This window comes from Carcharhinus amblyrhynchos, chromosome 31 (assembly GCF_965287045.1).
Source record: "Carcharhinus amblyrhynchos chromosome 31, sCarAmb.v2.hapA, whole genome shotgun sequence".
NCBI lineage: Eukaryota > Metazoa > Chordata > Chondrichthyes > Carcharhiniformes > Carcharhinidae > Carcharhinus > Carcharhinus amblyrhynchos.
This window is the reverse complement of record NC_137354.1, coordinates 15,605,594-15,622,299: the sequence shown is the minus strand read 5'-3', so window position 1 is coordinate 15,622,299 and position 16,706 is coordinate 15,605,594. Positions and strand designations below refer to the sequence as shown.

The following is a 16,706-nucleotide window of genomic DNA, read 5'->3' as shown; positions in this document are numbered from 1 at the left end:
ATTCAGGGTGCAATGTCTTGTCTCCCAAGGGTGCTACGCTGCCACCTCCAGGCCTCCGTGCTCCGGATTGGCCTTCAGGTCACTGCCATGCAACGTGAGTATTATTCCTCCAAATGGCGGAGTGGCCTGCAGGAGGCACTACAGGCACCGGAACCTTGCCTGGGTAATGGTAATGAGGCCTTACTGTGGTTTCATCTTGAACCAGCCTCCTGGCTGGATTGTCCACCACCAAAAATAGCCTCCCCTCCCAGCTTTATACCTCCTGCAAAAATGGGCATGGTAAGGGAGTGGCTGTGCTTCTGTACCATCACCCAGATATCGGACCCAATCCAGAGAATGTCAGTTCAAATCCCAGCATGGCAAATTCGAATGGAATTGAATAGAATCTGGGACGATGGCTACTTCACCATTCTGATTAAAACATAAAACTCTTTGTGTCCTAGAAGTTCCCTCATCCGTCACATTGTAATTGTCATCGAGAATAAGTGCTGAGAATAAGAGGTGCCAAAACTCCAAAAAAAACCTTAAGATTGGCGTTTTGAGATTAATTGGCTGTGAGTCTGGATACAGCTGAAGGATAAATAATTCCTGTTTTTCTGAAGGAACTGCCATGTCTCAAAGGCACAGAGCGAGGCTTTAACAATGGACTGGGTAAATGATAGTGTTCTCATTGTGGTTGGCACATTTCAATTGGGAAAGGAGACAGTGGAAGGTGGCAGAACGTGAGCTGGGCTAATATTGCAGCCTGTATAACATAGAGATGCATGTACGCATGTGAGTGTGGAGCTTATCATTGATGGCCACGCATAGAGAACTGATGGCATGAGTGATGTCTAACAACAACAGAAAGTACTGGAAATTCTCAGCAGATCTGACAGCATCTGTGGGGAGAGAATAGAGCCAATGTTTCGAGTTTAGATGATTCTTCGTCAGAGCTCTGATAAATTATTAATTCTATTAATAAATAGCGTCCATCAATTGTAAAAACCCATCTGGTTCACCAATGTTTTTAGGGAAAGGAATCTGGCATCCTTATCTAGTCTGGCCTACATGTGACTCCAGACCCAAAAGATAGAGGAGCAGAACTAGGCCATCGAGACTGCTCAGACATTCAGTCATGACTGATATGATTCTCATCCCCATTCTCCTGCCTTCACCCCGTAACCCTTGATCCCCTTATTGATCAAGAACCTACCTATCTCTGTCTTAAAGACATTCAATGACCTGGCCTCCACAGTAATGAGTTCCACAGATTCACCAACCTCTGGCTGAAGAAATTCTTCCTTATCTCAGTTTTAAAGAATCGTCCATTCGCTCTGAGGTTTTTCCCTTGATTTCTAGTCACTCCCACTAGTGGAAACATCCTCTCCACGTCCACTCCACCTAGCCCTCTCAGCGTTCTATACGTCTCAATTTGGTCCCCTCTCAGCTTTCTGAACTCCACCGAGTCCAGGCCCAGACTCCTCAACTGCTCCTCATACAACAAACCACTCATTCCTCGGATCATTCTTGTGAACCTTCTCTGGACTCCCTCCAAGGCCAGCACGTTCTTCCTTAGGTATGAGTCACAAAACTGCTCACAATATTCCAAATCACCCACACCGGCTTTTAACTGCCCTTGAAAAATGGCCCAGCAAAAAAAGGGATGGGTAGTAAATGCTGGCCCTGCCATTTATGAGGGAGAAAAGGATTGTGCCCAATTCCTGTCACCATACCTGAGGAAGAATGTCAGGGGTTTGGAATGGGGGTGGAGGAGATTTATCTGAGTGGTCTAGAGATGAATGGACGTCGAGAGTCCAAAGATGTGTGGGTGAGGTTGATTGGCCATGCAGGGATTAGCAGGTAAATATGTGGGGTTACAGGGATAGGGCCTGGGTGGGATTGTTGTCAGTGCAGACTCGATGGGCCAAATGGCCTCCTTCTGCACTGTAGGGATTCTGTTCTATGAGACAGTAGGGGAGCTGGGCTTACTCACCTTTGAGTAGGTGAAATGAAGACGTTAATACAGTGTTAAAAGTTTTGAAGTGTTTCGATAGCATTGAGAGAGATGTCGAGAGTGGGAAAAGAGGGGGGCTCTGATTGTTAAGAAGGACCAATAAATTTAAGATAATTGGTAAAAATATTCAGAGGGGGACTTGAGGAATTCTTTTTGCTTGGGTGTTTTGATCTGGAATGGAGCAGATTCAATTACAACTTTTGAAAGGAAATTGGAAATGCTCCTGAATAGGAGGCAGCACGGTGGCACAGTGGTTACACAGCAGATTCAGAGCGTCAGGGACCCAGGTTCGATTCCCGGCTTGGGCCACTGTCTGTGTGGAGTTTGTACACTCTCCCCGTGTCTGCATGGGTTTCCTCCAGGTGCTCCCGTTTTCTCCCACGCTCCAAAGATGAGCAGGTTAAGTGGGTTGGCCATGCCAAAGTGATCCTAGTGCTAGGGTAAATGCATGGGATAGGATTGTGGTTGGTGCAGACTCAAAGGGCCGAATGGCCTCTTTCTGCACTGTAGGACTCTATGCTGTGGGGAATGAGCAGCTGGGTGGAACTAACTGGATAGCTCTTTCACTGATCAGACAGGCTGAATGGCCTCTTTCCGTGCTGCATGTTTCTGATATTTGACTCTGCAGCTACTGCTCTGTGACGGGGCAGTTTGGAAATCCATTCCTTCCTGCCAGGAACTGGAGCAGTTTAGTTAAGGAGACAGCTGGGGATGTGACTGGACAGTGCACTCTTCCGGCATTTAAAACCTGCGGAGTTTAAGAGTACAGGGCTGTTACCCACCTCCCCCCCTGCCCCGTCCTCCCCCCTCCCTGCCACCTTACTCCAGAAGTAGATCATTAATTCCATGAATTAATTTCAAATTAGGCTGTCAAATTAGCCTCCGCGCAGAGCTGAAATCCTTTTGTACCCGTACTAACCTTGCAGCGTAAATGTGCTCCAGATTTCAGTGTACATCACTCGAGCAACTTGTCATTAAATTCACGCGCGTTTTTTGCTAAAATCAATTCATGATTTGATCACTTGCTCTCTCTCTCTCTGTGCCTGGGGACAGGGAACAGAGCCACATCATATTCATGTGATCAGACAGAATCAATGCAATGGCCCTTTACAGCACCGTCTGCCAACTCCTCATCCAAGACTCGGCTCCGTCTAGGATGAGTTTTATTTAGTAATTTATCATCGATTTCCCCAAAGTAATTAGTTCGGGAAGTTACCCCGTTTATCAGTATGCGGGTTTCCCTGGGTGGATTCATTGGTGAATGACGTGCTGGTGTGTTTTGAGGTAATTGTGTTCTAAGAGTGCAGGGGAGAGATTGGAGCCTGGAATCTTCACTGTGGAAGTGAGGCAGCCTCAGGGAGCAATGGGGAGAGCAGCAGGAAGGGACTGCGGAATTTCTCTGCATCCTACTCCCTCACGGAATCCCCCACATAATGTACCCCTTTTCCAAACCTTAAATAGTCAGGAACATAAAGAGTAAGAGTAGGCCATTCAGCCCCTTGAGCCTATTCTGTCATTCAACTAGATCATGGCTGATCTACCTCAGCGCCATTTTCCCCCACTATCCCGTGATAACTTTAATATGTACAACCGTATGGGCCTCTGTTTTTCTTCTAAGTTTGTTTATTAGTGTCACAAGTAGGCTTAGATTAACACCGCAGTGAAGTTACAGTGAAAATTCCTGTTCCGCCACACTCTGTCACCTGTTGAGGGGAAATTTAGCGTGGCCAATGCATCTAACCAGCACGTCTTTCCGACTGTAGGAGGAAACTGGAGCACCCGCAGGAAACCCAAGCAGACACAGGGAGAATGTGCAGATTCAGCACAGACAGTAACCCAAGCCAGGGATCGAAGCCAAGTCCGTGGTGCTGTGAGGCAGCAGTGCTAACTGCTGTGCCACTGTGTCACACCACCACACAGCTCCCCCCCCCCCGAACCCAATGCTGCATGTTCTGCTTTGAACATACTCAATGCCTGAGCCTCCACAGCCCTCTGGACATAGAATTCCAAATATTCTACATCCTTTTTGAAGAAATTCTTCCTCATCTCAGACCTCAATGGCCTGATCCTCATTCTGAGACTGTGTCCCCTGGTTCTAGGTGACCCCCCTCCCCCCCAACCCGGGGAAAGATTCCTCCTGCATCTACCTATTGAGCCCTGGAAAAATTTAGTAAATTTTGGTGAGGACACCTGGCATTCTTCTAAGTACAGGCTGGTCTCCTCAATCTCTCCTCAGAAGATAACCTTGGCATCCCAGGGGTGAATGTGATGAATGTTCATTGCATTCCTTCTTCTTAGAAATTTCTTCCAAGGGATCTGGTTTCACTGACTAAGCCAGCATTTATTTCCCATCCCTAATTACCTGTTAGAAGTTGGTGGTAACCCGCCTTCATGCAGTCCATGTGATGTAGGTATACCCACAGTGCTGTTGGGAAAAGAGTTCCAGGATTTTGCCCCCAACAGAGAAGAAACGGTGATATATTTCCAAATCAGGATGGTGGGTGGCTTGGAGGAGAATTTAGAGGTGGTGGTATCAGCTGTTCTTGCCCTTCTAGATGGCAGTGATTGTGGGTTTGGGAGGCGCTATCTAAAGGAATCTTGGTGAGTTCCTGCAGTGCTTGTTGTAGATGGTACACCCAGCCTCCACTATTCATCAGTAGTGGAGGGAATGAATGTTTGTGGAAGGGGTAGCAATCAAGCGGGCTGCTTTGTCCTGGATAGTGTTGAGCTTCTTGAGTGTTGTTGGAGCTGCACTCAACCAGGCAAGTGAGGAGTATTCCATCACACTCCTGACTTGTGCCTTGTAGGTTGTGGACAGTCTCTGGGGAGTCAGGGGATGAGTTGCTCGCTGCAGGATTCCTAGTCTCTGACTTGCTACTGTAGCCACAGTTACAGTGCGGATATTGTGAGCCGCTGCAGGTGAATGGAGTTTTGAGAATTACAACTGAACCCCCAGGTACAGTCCAGGTAATTCAGAGACAGGTTTTCTTCCAAAGAGTGAAGGCGATTAGTCTTGCTTAGCTCTTCCTGATACAGACCAAACCTATCATGAATGTAACACACATTGCTTTATTCATTCCGAGATCTTTGATCAGTTTGGATATAAATAGAGTAAGGTCCACTCTATTACACTCAGATTGCAGGTTTACCTCCGTCTACCTGGTTTGAAATTAATTAAAAGGGAGGCGATGGCCCAGTGGTATTATCGGTTATACAGTAAACCCAGCTAATGTCCTGGGGACCCGGGTTCAAATCCCGCCATGGCAGATGGTGGAGTTTGAATTCAGTAAAAAAAATCTGGAACTAAGAATCTACTGATGACCGTGAAACCATTGTCGATTGTCGGAAAAACCCGTCTGGTTCACTAATGTCCTTTAGGGAAGGAAATCTGCCGTGCTTACCTGATCGGATCTACAGGTGACCCCAGAGCAATGTAGTTGACTCTCGACTGCCCTCTGAAATGGCCTAGTGAGCTACTCAGCTGTCCAAGAAGGCCACCTTCTCAAGGGCAGCTAGGTGTAGGCAATAAATGCTGGCCCAGCCAGCGACGCCCATGTCCCACAAATGAATAAAAATAAAATGAATTTCCTAAGATGGTATAGGAATGAGCCAATAGTGAACTTCTGTTCATTTTAGGCTCCAGTCAAATCCCATTTAAAAATTGGTTCATCTTTGCTCTCAGTCAAAATGGAAGTTGCCAATTCTTCCTTTGAATTGAGGGATTACATGTTGTTAAACATTCAAGACAGGGTGTATTTCATTTATATTTCATTAATTTAACAGTTAATACTGTAGGCATTCTTGATAAGAACATAATGGTTGGAATGCCAATCTTAACAGGTAATGAAGTCTTTACAGGTGCAGGCAATGCTAGTGGAGACAGGGTTAAACAGAGGTTAAAGATGTTCTGTAGTCCTTTCGGTATCTTGTCTGCTTTCTTGCATGGTGTTTGTGTTGATATGTGCGATCTTCTTGGAGATCCTCTCCACTTTGAGCCAGCAGTTGGTGGTAGCCATGATGTGAAATGCGTCATGGGGTTACGGGAATAGGGCCTGGGTGGGATTGTGGCTGTTACAGACTCGATGGGCCGAAAGTCCTCCTTCTGTACTGTAGGTATTCTATCCTAACTTCCCCAGCGTCAGCAGTTGCATGGATACAGTTTGTACAGGGACATTTGGCATCAACAATAAAACCTGCAATAAAAGTTCTGATTTGTATCGAACTTAGCAAGTTGGTGACACAACCTATCCCGAGAGGAAGGGCAGTTAACGAAGGAGCAGAAATAGTAATTGTATTCCTGTGTCTGGAAAAGAAAAGAATCACACGTAAGCCGTTATTATCCAATGTGAGATATTCTGACTGCAGTGTTATCACCAGTGTGATATGTCATGTGGGGAGGCCATTTGAAAATTTGTGATTCGCCATGGCAACGGCAGTGCGACAGGATGTATTGTCAGGCTGTGCCAGGCTCTCCAACACTCCTGTGCCAGTCTCGCTCCTGTCGGAATGTAAATGTGAAACATAAAGGGGGGAGTGGGGGACAAGCAAGAGCAGTTGTGCTGGGTGGAAGAGCTGGGATTTTTCACACAAAGGTGCAACTTGTTCCCAATTGGTAGCAGTCAGGCACAGTGGGGCTTCTCATATTTCGGTTCGATAGAGAGAGTGGCCCACGGGAAGCAGAACCTGAGACGTTTGTTGTGTCACCATCATGGGCAGAAGTGCCAGTCTCTTACAGTTATGGCACTAGCTTTGTCACCCAAGTCATACCCGATGATGTACTTGTCGATGTATTAGATATCACTTCTACTGAAGGAAATGAAAATCATAGAATCACTACAGTGCAGAAGGAGGCCATTCGGCCCATCAAGGTTGCACTGACAACGATCCCCCCCCTCAGGCTTTAGCGCCACAACCCCAAATATTTACCCTGCTAATCCCTCTGAGACTAAGGGGCAACTTAGCATGGCCAGTCCACCTAACCTATACATCTTTGGAGTATGGGAGGAAACTGAAGCATCTGGAGGAAACCCAAGCAAACACAGTGAGAATGTACAAGCTCCACACAGAGGCTGGAAAGTGGTGAGCATCTTCACATCTTCAGGCAGCTAGTTGAAGTCTCTTTGAGGCCCCCTTTCTCTGCATCATACATAGAGATAATTCCAAAGGGTTTTATTACGATATGGTTGGGGGTTGGGTGAAGATCCCTCTGGCGAGTTGTGTGATTCTCATGCTTTGTTCTGTCCTCCTTTGCAGCATAAGCACTGTACTCCTGCAGCTCTGGAGATGTATTACTCGGAGCAGGAAGCAGGTCCCCGCGGAAGTCTCTACACGGTCATTAGCCACTTAAGCCAGGCTAAGCGAACCATTCCCGATCTGTCATCGCCATGGCTACCGGTGCTTCCTGCCTTGAAAGGAGCAGCTAAGTCAAAAGAAGAACCGAACAGCTCCCATCAATAGAAGATTCAAGAAAGAATACAGATCCATCTCCTATTGTTTATCGAAGTTCTGAAGTACTCAAGCATTACATAATTCTCTTTTCAAAGAATAATTCTTTCCCTTAGGAATATGTATGTGCGTGTGTGTGTGCGTGTATACGGATGAGTGTCTGTGTGTGTGCGTGAGTGTGTGTCCACATCTATGTATGTATCTATGTCTATGTGTGTGTGTGTGTGTGTGTGTGTGTGTGTGGGAACCTCAATCAACTCGTGTGACAGAATTATATTTGGTAGGTTTGGTTGAATCAATGTTCAGGTGAAAAGGGAAGCTAATAGAGTTAACTTTAAAGAAATCCAATAGGGAAAATAGCAGAGGCAGGAGTATTACTATCTACACATTATCATTAAGCTTCAGGCTCCAGTTTTGAAACCAGGCCTTCAAGGAATGAATCCTGGATCCATACAGCACAGAAGGGAGCCAACTGGTTTATCACGCCTGTACCTGTTCCTCGGAATGCTTACAAGTATATTCTGGGCCACGTTTCAATTATTCCCATCATTTCACATCATCCAAATTCACAAATATCCTCCATCTAGATCCCAAACTCAGTGACGAAAGATTGTTGACGATTGCTAAAGGTACCTAGAATGAAAGTCATTGGTTATGAGCTCAGGATTTAGAATTGAGGGAGGAAGAATGGGCGATTCCAAACCTGAGCCGCACCATTGGTGGCTTTAACTGCCTTTGGCTTCGCAAAGCCCTCCCGCTGTCCTCACACCTACGTCCCACCAGCTGAAAATAGTGTTCGTGCTTTGGATCTGTGGGTTGCAGTCAACCTATGGAGAAGACAACTTGCATGGATGATGTAGATTGTAGATGAAGAAAACAATGCTTTTGTCCTTTAGTGCAATGCGTAATGTTATTAGCTTTCCCTCTTCTCATTTTCCCAATGACCGGGCTAACCCATGCCTGGGAATCATTATCTGGTTCTGTGACTATGCCACCTCCGTTGAAGTTATTCTTTGGAATACTGCAAAGAATTGAAGGCAAAGTCTCATGGCATCACCATGTTAAACAGCCTGACAAGCGGATGCACAGTGGTTTATTTTGAAGGATTGTACAGCTGCACCTGACCTAACACTGTTCATGCCTGTTGTGAATAAATCCAAAAGAATCACAGAACTGTGGAATCCCTTCAGTGCATAAGGAGGCCATTCAGCCCATTTAGTCTGCAGCACTGACTCTCCAAAAGAGCATCTTTCCCAGGCCCATCCCTATAACCCTGTCCTATCCCTGTAACCCATTGCTCAGCCTCCAACTAATCTGTACATCTTTGAACACTAAGGGGCAATTTGCCACACCAATCCACCTAACCTGCGCATCTTTGGACACCAAGGGGCAATTTGTCATGGCCAATCCACCTAACCTGCACATCTTTGGACACCAAGGGGCAATTTGCCATGGCCAATCCACCTAACCTGCAAATCTGTGAACACTAAGGGGCAATTTAGCATGGCCAATCCACCAACCCTGCACATCTTTGGACATTAAGGAGCAATTTAGCATGGCCAATCTACCTAACCTGCACATCTTTGGACACCAAGGGGCAACTTGCCATGGCCAATCCATCTCTCTGGACTGTGGGAGGAAACCGGAGGCTGCAGAGGAAACCTATGCAGACATGGGGAGAATGTGCAAACTCCACACAGACAGTCATCCAAGGCCTAAATCAAATCCAGGTTCCTGGTGCAGTGCTAACCACTATGCCGTCCTATAGTTACAACACAGAATGAGTCCTTCAGCCCATCATGGTCTGCATTGGCTTTCACCCAGCGCTATTATCTCACTTTCCCACTGGAAATGTGCACATTCCTCCTTTTCGGAAAACAGTCTAATTCAGTTTTGAATGCTTCAATTGAACCTGCCTCCACCACACTCTCGAGCAGTTCATTCCAGACTTTGACAGCTCGCTGTATGAGAAAATCTTTCCATACATCATTTTTATTTTGTTTGCCAGTTGCTGTGCCCTCTCATTCTCGACCCTGTCACGAGCAGGAACAGTTTCTCCCTGGGTGTTCTGTCCAGATCCCTCATGATTTTGAACACTTGTATCAAATCTCCTCCCAAACTTCTTTTCCCCAAGTCCCAATCTATCTACAATTTATCTTGGTCAGTGAAATTCCTCACCCCTGGAACCATTCTCATGAATCTTTTCTGCGCTCTCTTCAATTTAGCTTTGCTGATTTTAATTGGTTTTAATTCGTGTTCATTCGTTCTCAGCTAAGTATTGGGCTTGGTATTATTCCTGTGGCATGTCCAGGTGCACCTTTTTTAGAACGTGGGCGGGATTTTATGATCCCAAAACTGCAAAATCCCACCCGAGGTCAACAGAACTTTTCAAGGTCTGCCTCTTGCCCGCTCTGATTCCTGTGGCGGGGGCGGGGGCAGGGGAGGAGGGCGGTAAAATTCTGGCCACGTTTAGTTTGTAAGGTTGCTGACCTTCTAATTAGCTGACGCGACATGTCAAGACGGAAGGATAGAAGATTCTAGACTGTTGCCACCTCAGTATGTGTGGCTCCTTTGTTGCCTCGCCCATATTGTGTTGGCAGCGGTTGGTGGAATGTCTCTGTGCCTACTGAAAGGTGGTGCATTCTGTTCATGAGACAGCTTTTCCCCACTAAAGCTACACGGTGTTGCAATCTGCTCCTGAGGATCCCATAGCTGAAGGAGTATTGTCTCCAAACTGCGAAGTTTCCAGACTATGTCCCAGCTATGGCCTGTATAAAGCTACGGCTCAAACATTGTGGCTATTTTGGAGTGTGTGCTTCAGTAGATGTCCGCCGTACATTTGGTGCAAGCTTTTGCCTTCAGAGCCAGCCATAATATTTACCCTGGCAGAAAGAAATGACTTGTTCGACTTACAGCCCTGGCGAACTGATTCAATGCATGCCTTGCCAGGTTACACTGAGTGACTGGAAGTCACGAGGATCGAAAGAGGGAGCCTGAGATTCCAATAATGCACTCGTTCCAGAGAATGAATGACTGGCGATTGCGTTAGATTCATAAATTTTTCTCAGTGTAAATAAATATTCATGGAGGAGACCTCTGGGGGAGCGATTGTGTAGGACAGATTACCCTGTAACAAATAACAAGGTGAAGGAGAACTATTTTGTGCCTCCTGTCAGTTTAGGAAGAGGATCCCCAAAGGGTTAAGGGTAAATTCAGAGGCAGCTTTGTCTGGTGCCAAAACGTGTCAAGATTCTGAGCAGACCGAAAAGCTGTGTAGAGTTTTCCGAATTCCCAATAATTAAGCCCTTGTAAAGTTTGGGTGAAAGTCACTGTGTCACATGGAGCGACTCCAAGTGTTGATATTCTAAATTCGACTCCCGATCTTGCCGGAGCGCACGGCAGCGGGAATGCCAGGCACTCCAAGCCCGTCGGAAATTCCGATTCTGCCTCTCCGCGGGCGCTCCGGGATTTGCAAGCAGATTTGCTGCCCCGGGGGCAAACCCCGAGAGGCAAGAAGCCAGGCTGAGATAGGGCAGGGGGCTCCAAAGGGGAGAGGCCGAGCTTTGGAGGACAGGGGGGGGGGGGGCACGTTCAATAAAAATCTGCTTCGATCTTCTCCGTATTCGTTCTGCCGGCAGGTTACAAGGGTGATTTTCACCTGATGAGTTCAGGCACAAAAGCTCTGTGCAAACTTGCGAAAGGGAACTTGCATCAGAAAGAACTGCCATTGCTTCATCATGGTATAAATGTCAGTTTATCCTGCTGTGGAACTAATCCATTCATTTATATACGTGGCATTCAGTCGCGAGTAGGAGTACTGGAGCTGACAGATTTTTAATTAAGTTTCCGCAGGTCGCCTTTGTTTGTCTAAAAATTTAACGAGACGCTGCTTCTAATAGGTATAATAAATGTTGTAATACTGTTGTGACACTTCTGTCAGCATTCGTCTTAGTATGGCTAATGTTCACTGTATGACACTCTGTTAATTTAGCAACACTTTGTACGTATTTATAGATCTTGTGACTTTCACATTGCTGCCAAGCACTTTGAAGTGTTTTAAGTGCCAAAATGGAAATAGTGATTACTTGCTTTGAGACTGATAAATAAATGGACAGTTTTCTCTTCCGTTCTGGGTCTCTCTGAGATTCTGTTCATTGGTGGCTCACGTTCATTACTCCTGTGTTGTTCTCCAGCTAAAACAGCCTAATTCTGAGTGACACTACATTCTGCATTCTCTCCTTCCCTATGTTTTGTCTGTACAGCGTGCAAGAAACAATACTTTTCACTCCAAACTAATACACATGACAATAATAAATCAAATCAAATTAAATCATTGGCCTAGCTAACACAAAGGGTGGGATTTTGTGGCCTCGCTCATCCCCAAACTGGAAAATCCCACCCGAGGCCATAGAATCGTAGAATCTACAGTGCAGAAGGAGGCCATTTGGCCCATCGAGTCTGCACCGACAACAATCCTATCCAGGGCCTATTTCTGTAACCCCACACATTTACCCTGCTAATCCCCCTAACACTAAGGGGCAATTTACCACAGCCAATCAACCTAACCTGCACATCTTTGGAGTGTAGGAGGAAACCGGAGCACCCGGAGGAAACTCACGCAGGCGTGGGGAGAACGTTCAAACTCCACACAGTCACCTGAAGCAGGAATTGAACCCGAATCCCTGACACCATGAGGCAGCAGTGCTAACCACAGTGCCACTGTGCCGTGCCCAAGATCACTGGGTCTTCAAGTGCTCCACCCCTTGCCCGCTCCAATCCCTGGTAAAATTCCGGCCTATAGTGCAAGGATGGGCAGAGGCAGATTTCCATCCATAAACTACAAGTAGCATGGAAAAGAAAACTAGTCAAACTCGCAAAGGAACAGGGAATGGAAGGTAATACGAGTAGATTGATTTGATTTGATTTATTATTGTCACGTGTTAATATGTGGTAAAAGATACTGTTTCTTGCCCACTATACAGACAAAGCCTACTGTTCATAGAGTACAAAGGGGAGAAGGAAAGGAGAGAGTGCAAAAAGTAGTGTTACAGTTATAACTAAGGCGCAGAGAAAGATCAACTTAATATAAGGTTAGTGGTTCACATTCAGTACTTTCCTTGTGCTATCCTCCAGCCAGGTGGCATGGTGGCACAGCGATTAGCACTGCTGCCTCATTGCACCAATGACCCGGGTTCAATTCCAGCCTCAGGTCACTGTTTGTTTGGAGTTTGCACGTTCTCCCTGTGTCTGTGTGGGTTTCCTCCAGGTGCTCCGGTTTCCTTCCACAGTCCAAAGATGTGCGGGTTAGGTAGATTGGCCATGCTAAATTGCCCTTTAGTGTCAGGGAGTCTAGCAGGGTAAATAAGTGGGGTTACGGGGATGGGGTCCGGGTGCGATTGTTGTCAGTGTAGACTCGATGGGCCCAATGACCTTATTCTGCACTGTAGGGATTCTATGGTTCTATGGATATGGTGAGTCCATTCAAAAGTCTGATGGCAGCAGGGAAGAAGCTGTTCTTGAGTCAGTTGGTACATGATGGTTAGATGAAGAGTGTTTGAGGAGACTCACGTGGGGGGATAAACCCTGGTAGGGAACAGGTTGGACTGAATGGCTTCCAACAAGGCATTGACCTTCATATATTTAACCACTTTGCGCCAATGGTACCATTATCCTCTGGCACTGTCCTCCATGTATTTCCAAGATGCTTTCTTCATCATTTACAATGTGGAAAGTGTTGCTCTGATTTCTTCACAGTGCTCTGGTGAAAATATAATTGTGCTTCCTATTCTAATCTGAGACTATCTGGTTTGAGAAAGAGTAGGTAAGAATTGCTGCACCAGTTCCAATGGGGAAAGGAAGAGAGTGGACAGTTATGCCTTTGCTTTTTTGAAATAGAAGTTTCCCAAGTTGCAAGTATCCCCATTGGTGTCATACCAAATTAATGCATCTTTTATGTCTTTTTGTCACTATTTCTCACTATTCTCTTGCACCTTTTCCAGTAATGACTCATAGCTAGGGTTTGCCACCACATCTTGTAAGGTCCCAGGTACATTTTATGTTCTGCATCGATGTCAGAAGTGTGCTCCACCTGGCCACCTTGCTTCTCTGGGAGTTGATAAAAGCTGTGCCAGATTATCCCTGTCGGAACATTAACACCTATTCTATTTGGAAAGGGGTTTAAGAAGAGCTGCTCTGTGATCGAGTTGGCTCCAAGGGGATGAACCCATTGGGAAATTGCGTTGGGTTTAAGAAGAGTTGCTCTGTGATCGAGTTGGCTCCAAGGGGATGAACCCATTGGGAAATTGCGTTGGGTTTAAGAAGAGTTGCCCTGTGATAGAGTTGGCTCCAAGGGGATGAACCCATTGGGAAATTGCGTTGGGTGCTCTGTGATTAGATACCAACCAGGCTCGCACTAACTGAAGACTTGTCGGAGGGCATTCAGCCCAACCTGCTCCCTACCAGGGTTTAGCCTCCCCCCACGTGAGTCTCCTCAAACACTCTTCATCTAACCATCGTGTACCAACCGACTCAAGAACAGCTTCTTCCCTGCTGCCATCAGACTTTTGAATGGACCTATCATATCCATAGAACCATAGAATCCCTACAGTACAGAAGAAGGCCATTGGGCCCATCGAGTCTGCGCTGACAATGATCCCAACCGGACCCCATCCCCGTAACCCCATATATTTACCCTGCTAGACTCCCTGGCACTAAAGGGCAATTTAGCATGGCCAATCCACCTAACCCGGAGCAATAAAACATTCATGAAAGCTGAAGGAACTCATGCCAACTACGCCATGATTGTCATGGAGTATCCTAACATTCTGGAAACTGCTGCAAAGTGACTTGGGAGGAATATCTTGGGAGCTAAGCAACTTGTTCAATCTCTTTGTGCATGTTCAGTTATTATGTGTGAAGCTCGAGGGGAAAAGGCTTTTCGCTCAGCAGGGCAGTTGGAAGGAAGAGGTTGTATGATGAGATCTTCAGGAATACAAGAATTGTTTACTCTAGCAGGAGTAGACTTTTTTTTATTCACTCTTGGGACGTGGGCTAAGCCAGCGTTTATCACCCAATGCTGAGTTACCCCTTGAGGAGGTGGTGGGGAGCTGCCTACTTGAATCTCTGCAGTCCCCGTGCTGTGGGTTGACCCACGATGCCGTTAGGGAGGGAATTCCAGGATTTTGATCCAGCGACTGTGAAGGAACGGAGATATATTTCCAAGTCAGGCTGGTGAGTGGCTTGCCCTGAATGGGTGAGAGGGACTCGCCCGGGGAAACTGGCTTTGGAAACGAGGATTCTTTTAATTGGTTCCTGATAACTGTAGAATCAAAATGGAGGCATAGTGGGTGGAATCTCAGAGAAACGTGTGAAGTGTTACGCCAAAGTATAACGCCAAAGCCATTATTTGTTGGGACAACTGCTAGTGCTGGTAGGACTGTTAACTTTCAACCAGATTTCTTTGAGCCCCACCTCTATATCCATTAACCTAATAAGGAGTAGGAACGTCATTCTGTGTTATTTAGAGTCAGAGTCGGAAGTTTACAGCATGGGAACAGGCCCTTCAGTCCAACTTGTCCATGCCACCCAGTTTTTGTCACTAAGCTAGTCCCAATTGCTTGCATTTGCACCCCCCCCTTCCCTCAATACCCATCTTATCTATGTCACTGTCTAAATGCTTTTTAAAAGACAAAATTGTGCCTGCCTCTACTACTGCCTCATTCCAGACACTCATCACCCTCTGTGTGAAAGAATTGCCCCTCTGGACACTTTTGTATCTCTCCTCTTTCACCTTAAATCTAAGCCCTCTCCTTTCTGATGGCAAAGGGATCCTTTGGCAGTTTTCTTTCTTGCAATCTATACTCATGACACTAAAAATTGTCTGTAAAAAGGCTACGAGTGAGATTGGAAAATGGAATTTGCTTCTTTGCGTTATGAAAGGCAACCATTCATCACAATATCTGGATATCTCCCAGTATAATCCCTATCGCATTAAACCAGACATTACAATGTTAGCACAACAATACATCAACAAACTCCCTTCACCAGATAAATCAAATCCTCACAAGATAGCATTAAGAACATAAGAACATAAGAAATAGGAGCAGGAGTAGGCCATCTGGCCCTTCGAGCCTGCCCCGCCATTCAATAAGATCATGGCTGATCTGCCGTGGCTCAGTTCCACTTTCCCGCCCTCTCCCCATAACCCTTAATCCCCTCTCTTATCAAAAACCCATCAACCCGCTTCTTAAAAATATTTAGCGAAACTGTTGCAGATTTATTGGATAGGAGGGAGCACTTCTGAGTGACTATTGAAAGCTCTGGATTGATATTGCTTGATAGTCTGAGGTAAGTTTTAGTCAGCTCTGGAGCGAGTCAAACTAGCAAAGCTTGGGACATTGTGTACGCCAAAAATTAAAAGGAAAACAGCAGACCCCACACGCTAAAAAAGAATAAATGTCATGGGGGAGAAATTGGGCCCACTTCAAACGCACTCCCGAAACATACCACAGTGCTGTTTGTGGGAGTTTGCTATGTGCAATTTGGCTGCTGGATTACAGTAGAGATCAGAAAATAATTGGTTCCAAAGCCTTTTGGGATATCCTGATGTCATGAAAGGTGCTATGTAAATGCAAGAATTTGGGCGGAAATTTACCAGCACGAGGTTTGTACAATCCCACCTAAGGCCAATGGAGAATGCCGTTCTCCGAGCTTCACCTGCCCCCGGAACCGGGGCGGATGTGCCAGTAAAATTCCGGCCTTTGTTTCTTCATGATCCAATTCATTTTAAGCCACACTCAACTTTCTTTTCCACAATGGTGGCAGATTCACGATAAACCCATAGTTCATTTTGTTTTGTTAGGCACAAGTCGGTTTACATTAACACTGCAATGAAGTTGCCGTGAAAATTCCCTAGCCGCCACACTCCAGCGCCTGTTTGGGTACACTGAGGGAGAATTTAGCACGGCCAATGCACCCAACCAGCACATCTTTCAGACTGTGGAAGGAAACTGGAGCACCCAAAGAAACCCATGCAGACTCGGGGAGAACGTGCAGACTCTGCACGGCGGCCCAAAGCCGGGAATCAAACCCGGGTCCTTGACGCTGTGAGGCAATAGTGCTAACCATTACACCACCGTTACGCAACTGATGTATGTATTTGGAATGCACTGATAGGTGCTATATAAATGCAAAGCTTTGCTTCTTGAATCGGCAGTTCATTTTAAGGCAGACTCAACTTCCTTGTCCACAGTGGTGTCTGATTTGC

The 16,706-nt window shown here is 46.2% G+C and overlaps 1 protein-coding gene across 1 annotated transcript in view; it reads left to right on the top strand.

Moving 5' to 3' along the window:
* caly (calcyon neuron-specific vesicular protein) overlaps positions 1-11,019 on the top strand; it is a 48,991-nt gene extending 37,972 nt beyond the window's left edge. The window contains exon 5 of the mRNA XM_080215775.1: positions 7,250-11,019. Within this exon, the coding sequence (XP_080071901.1) occupies positions 7,250-7,453 (204 nt within the window). The 3' untranslated portion in view covers positions 7,454-11,019. The remainder of the gene's footprint in view (positions 1-7,249) is intronic.
* Positions 11,020-16,706: the final 5,687 nt, after the last annotated feature.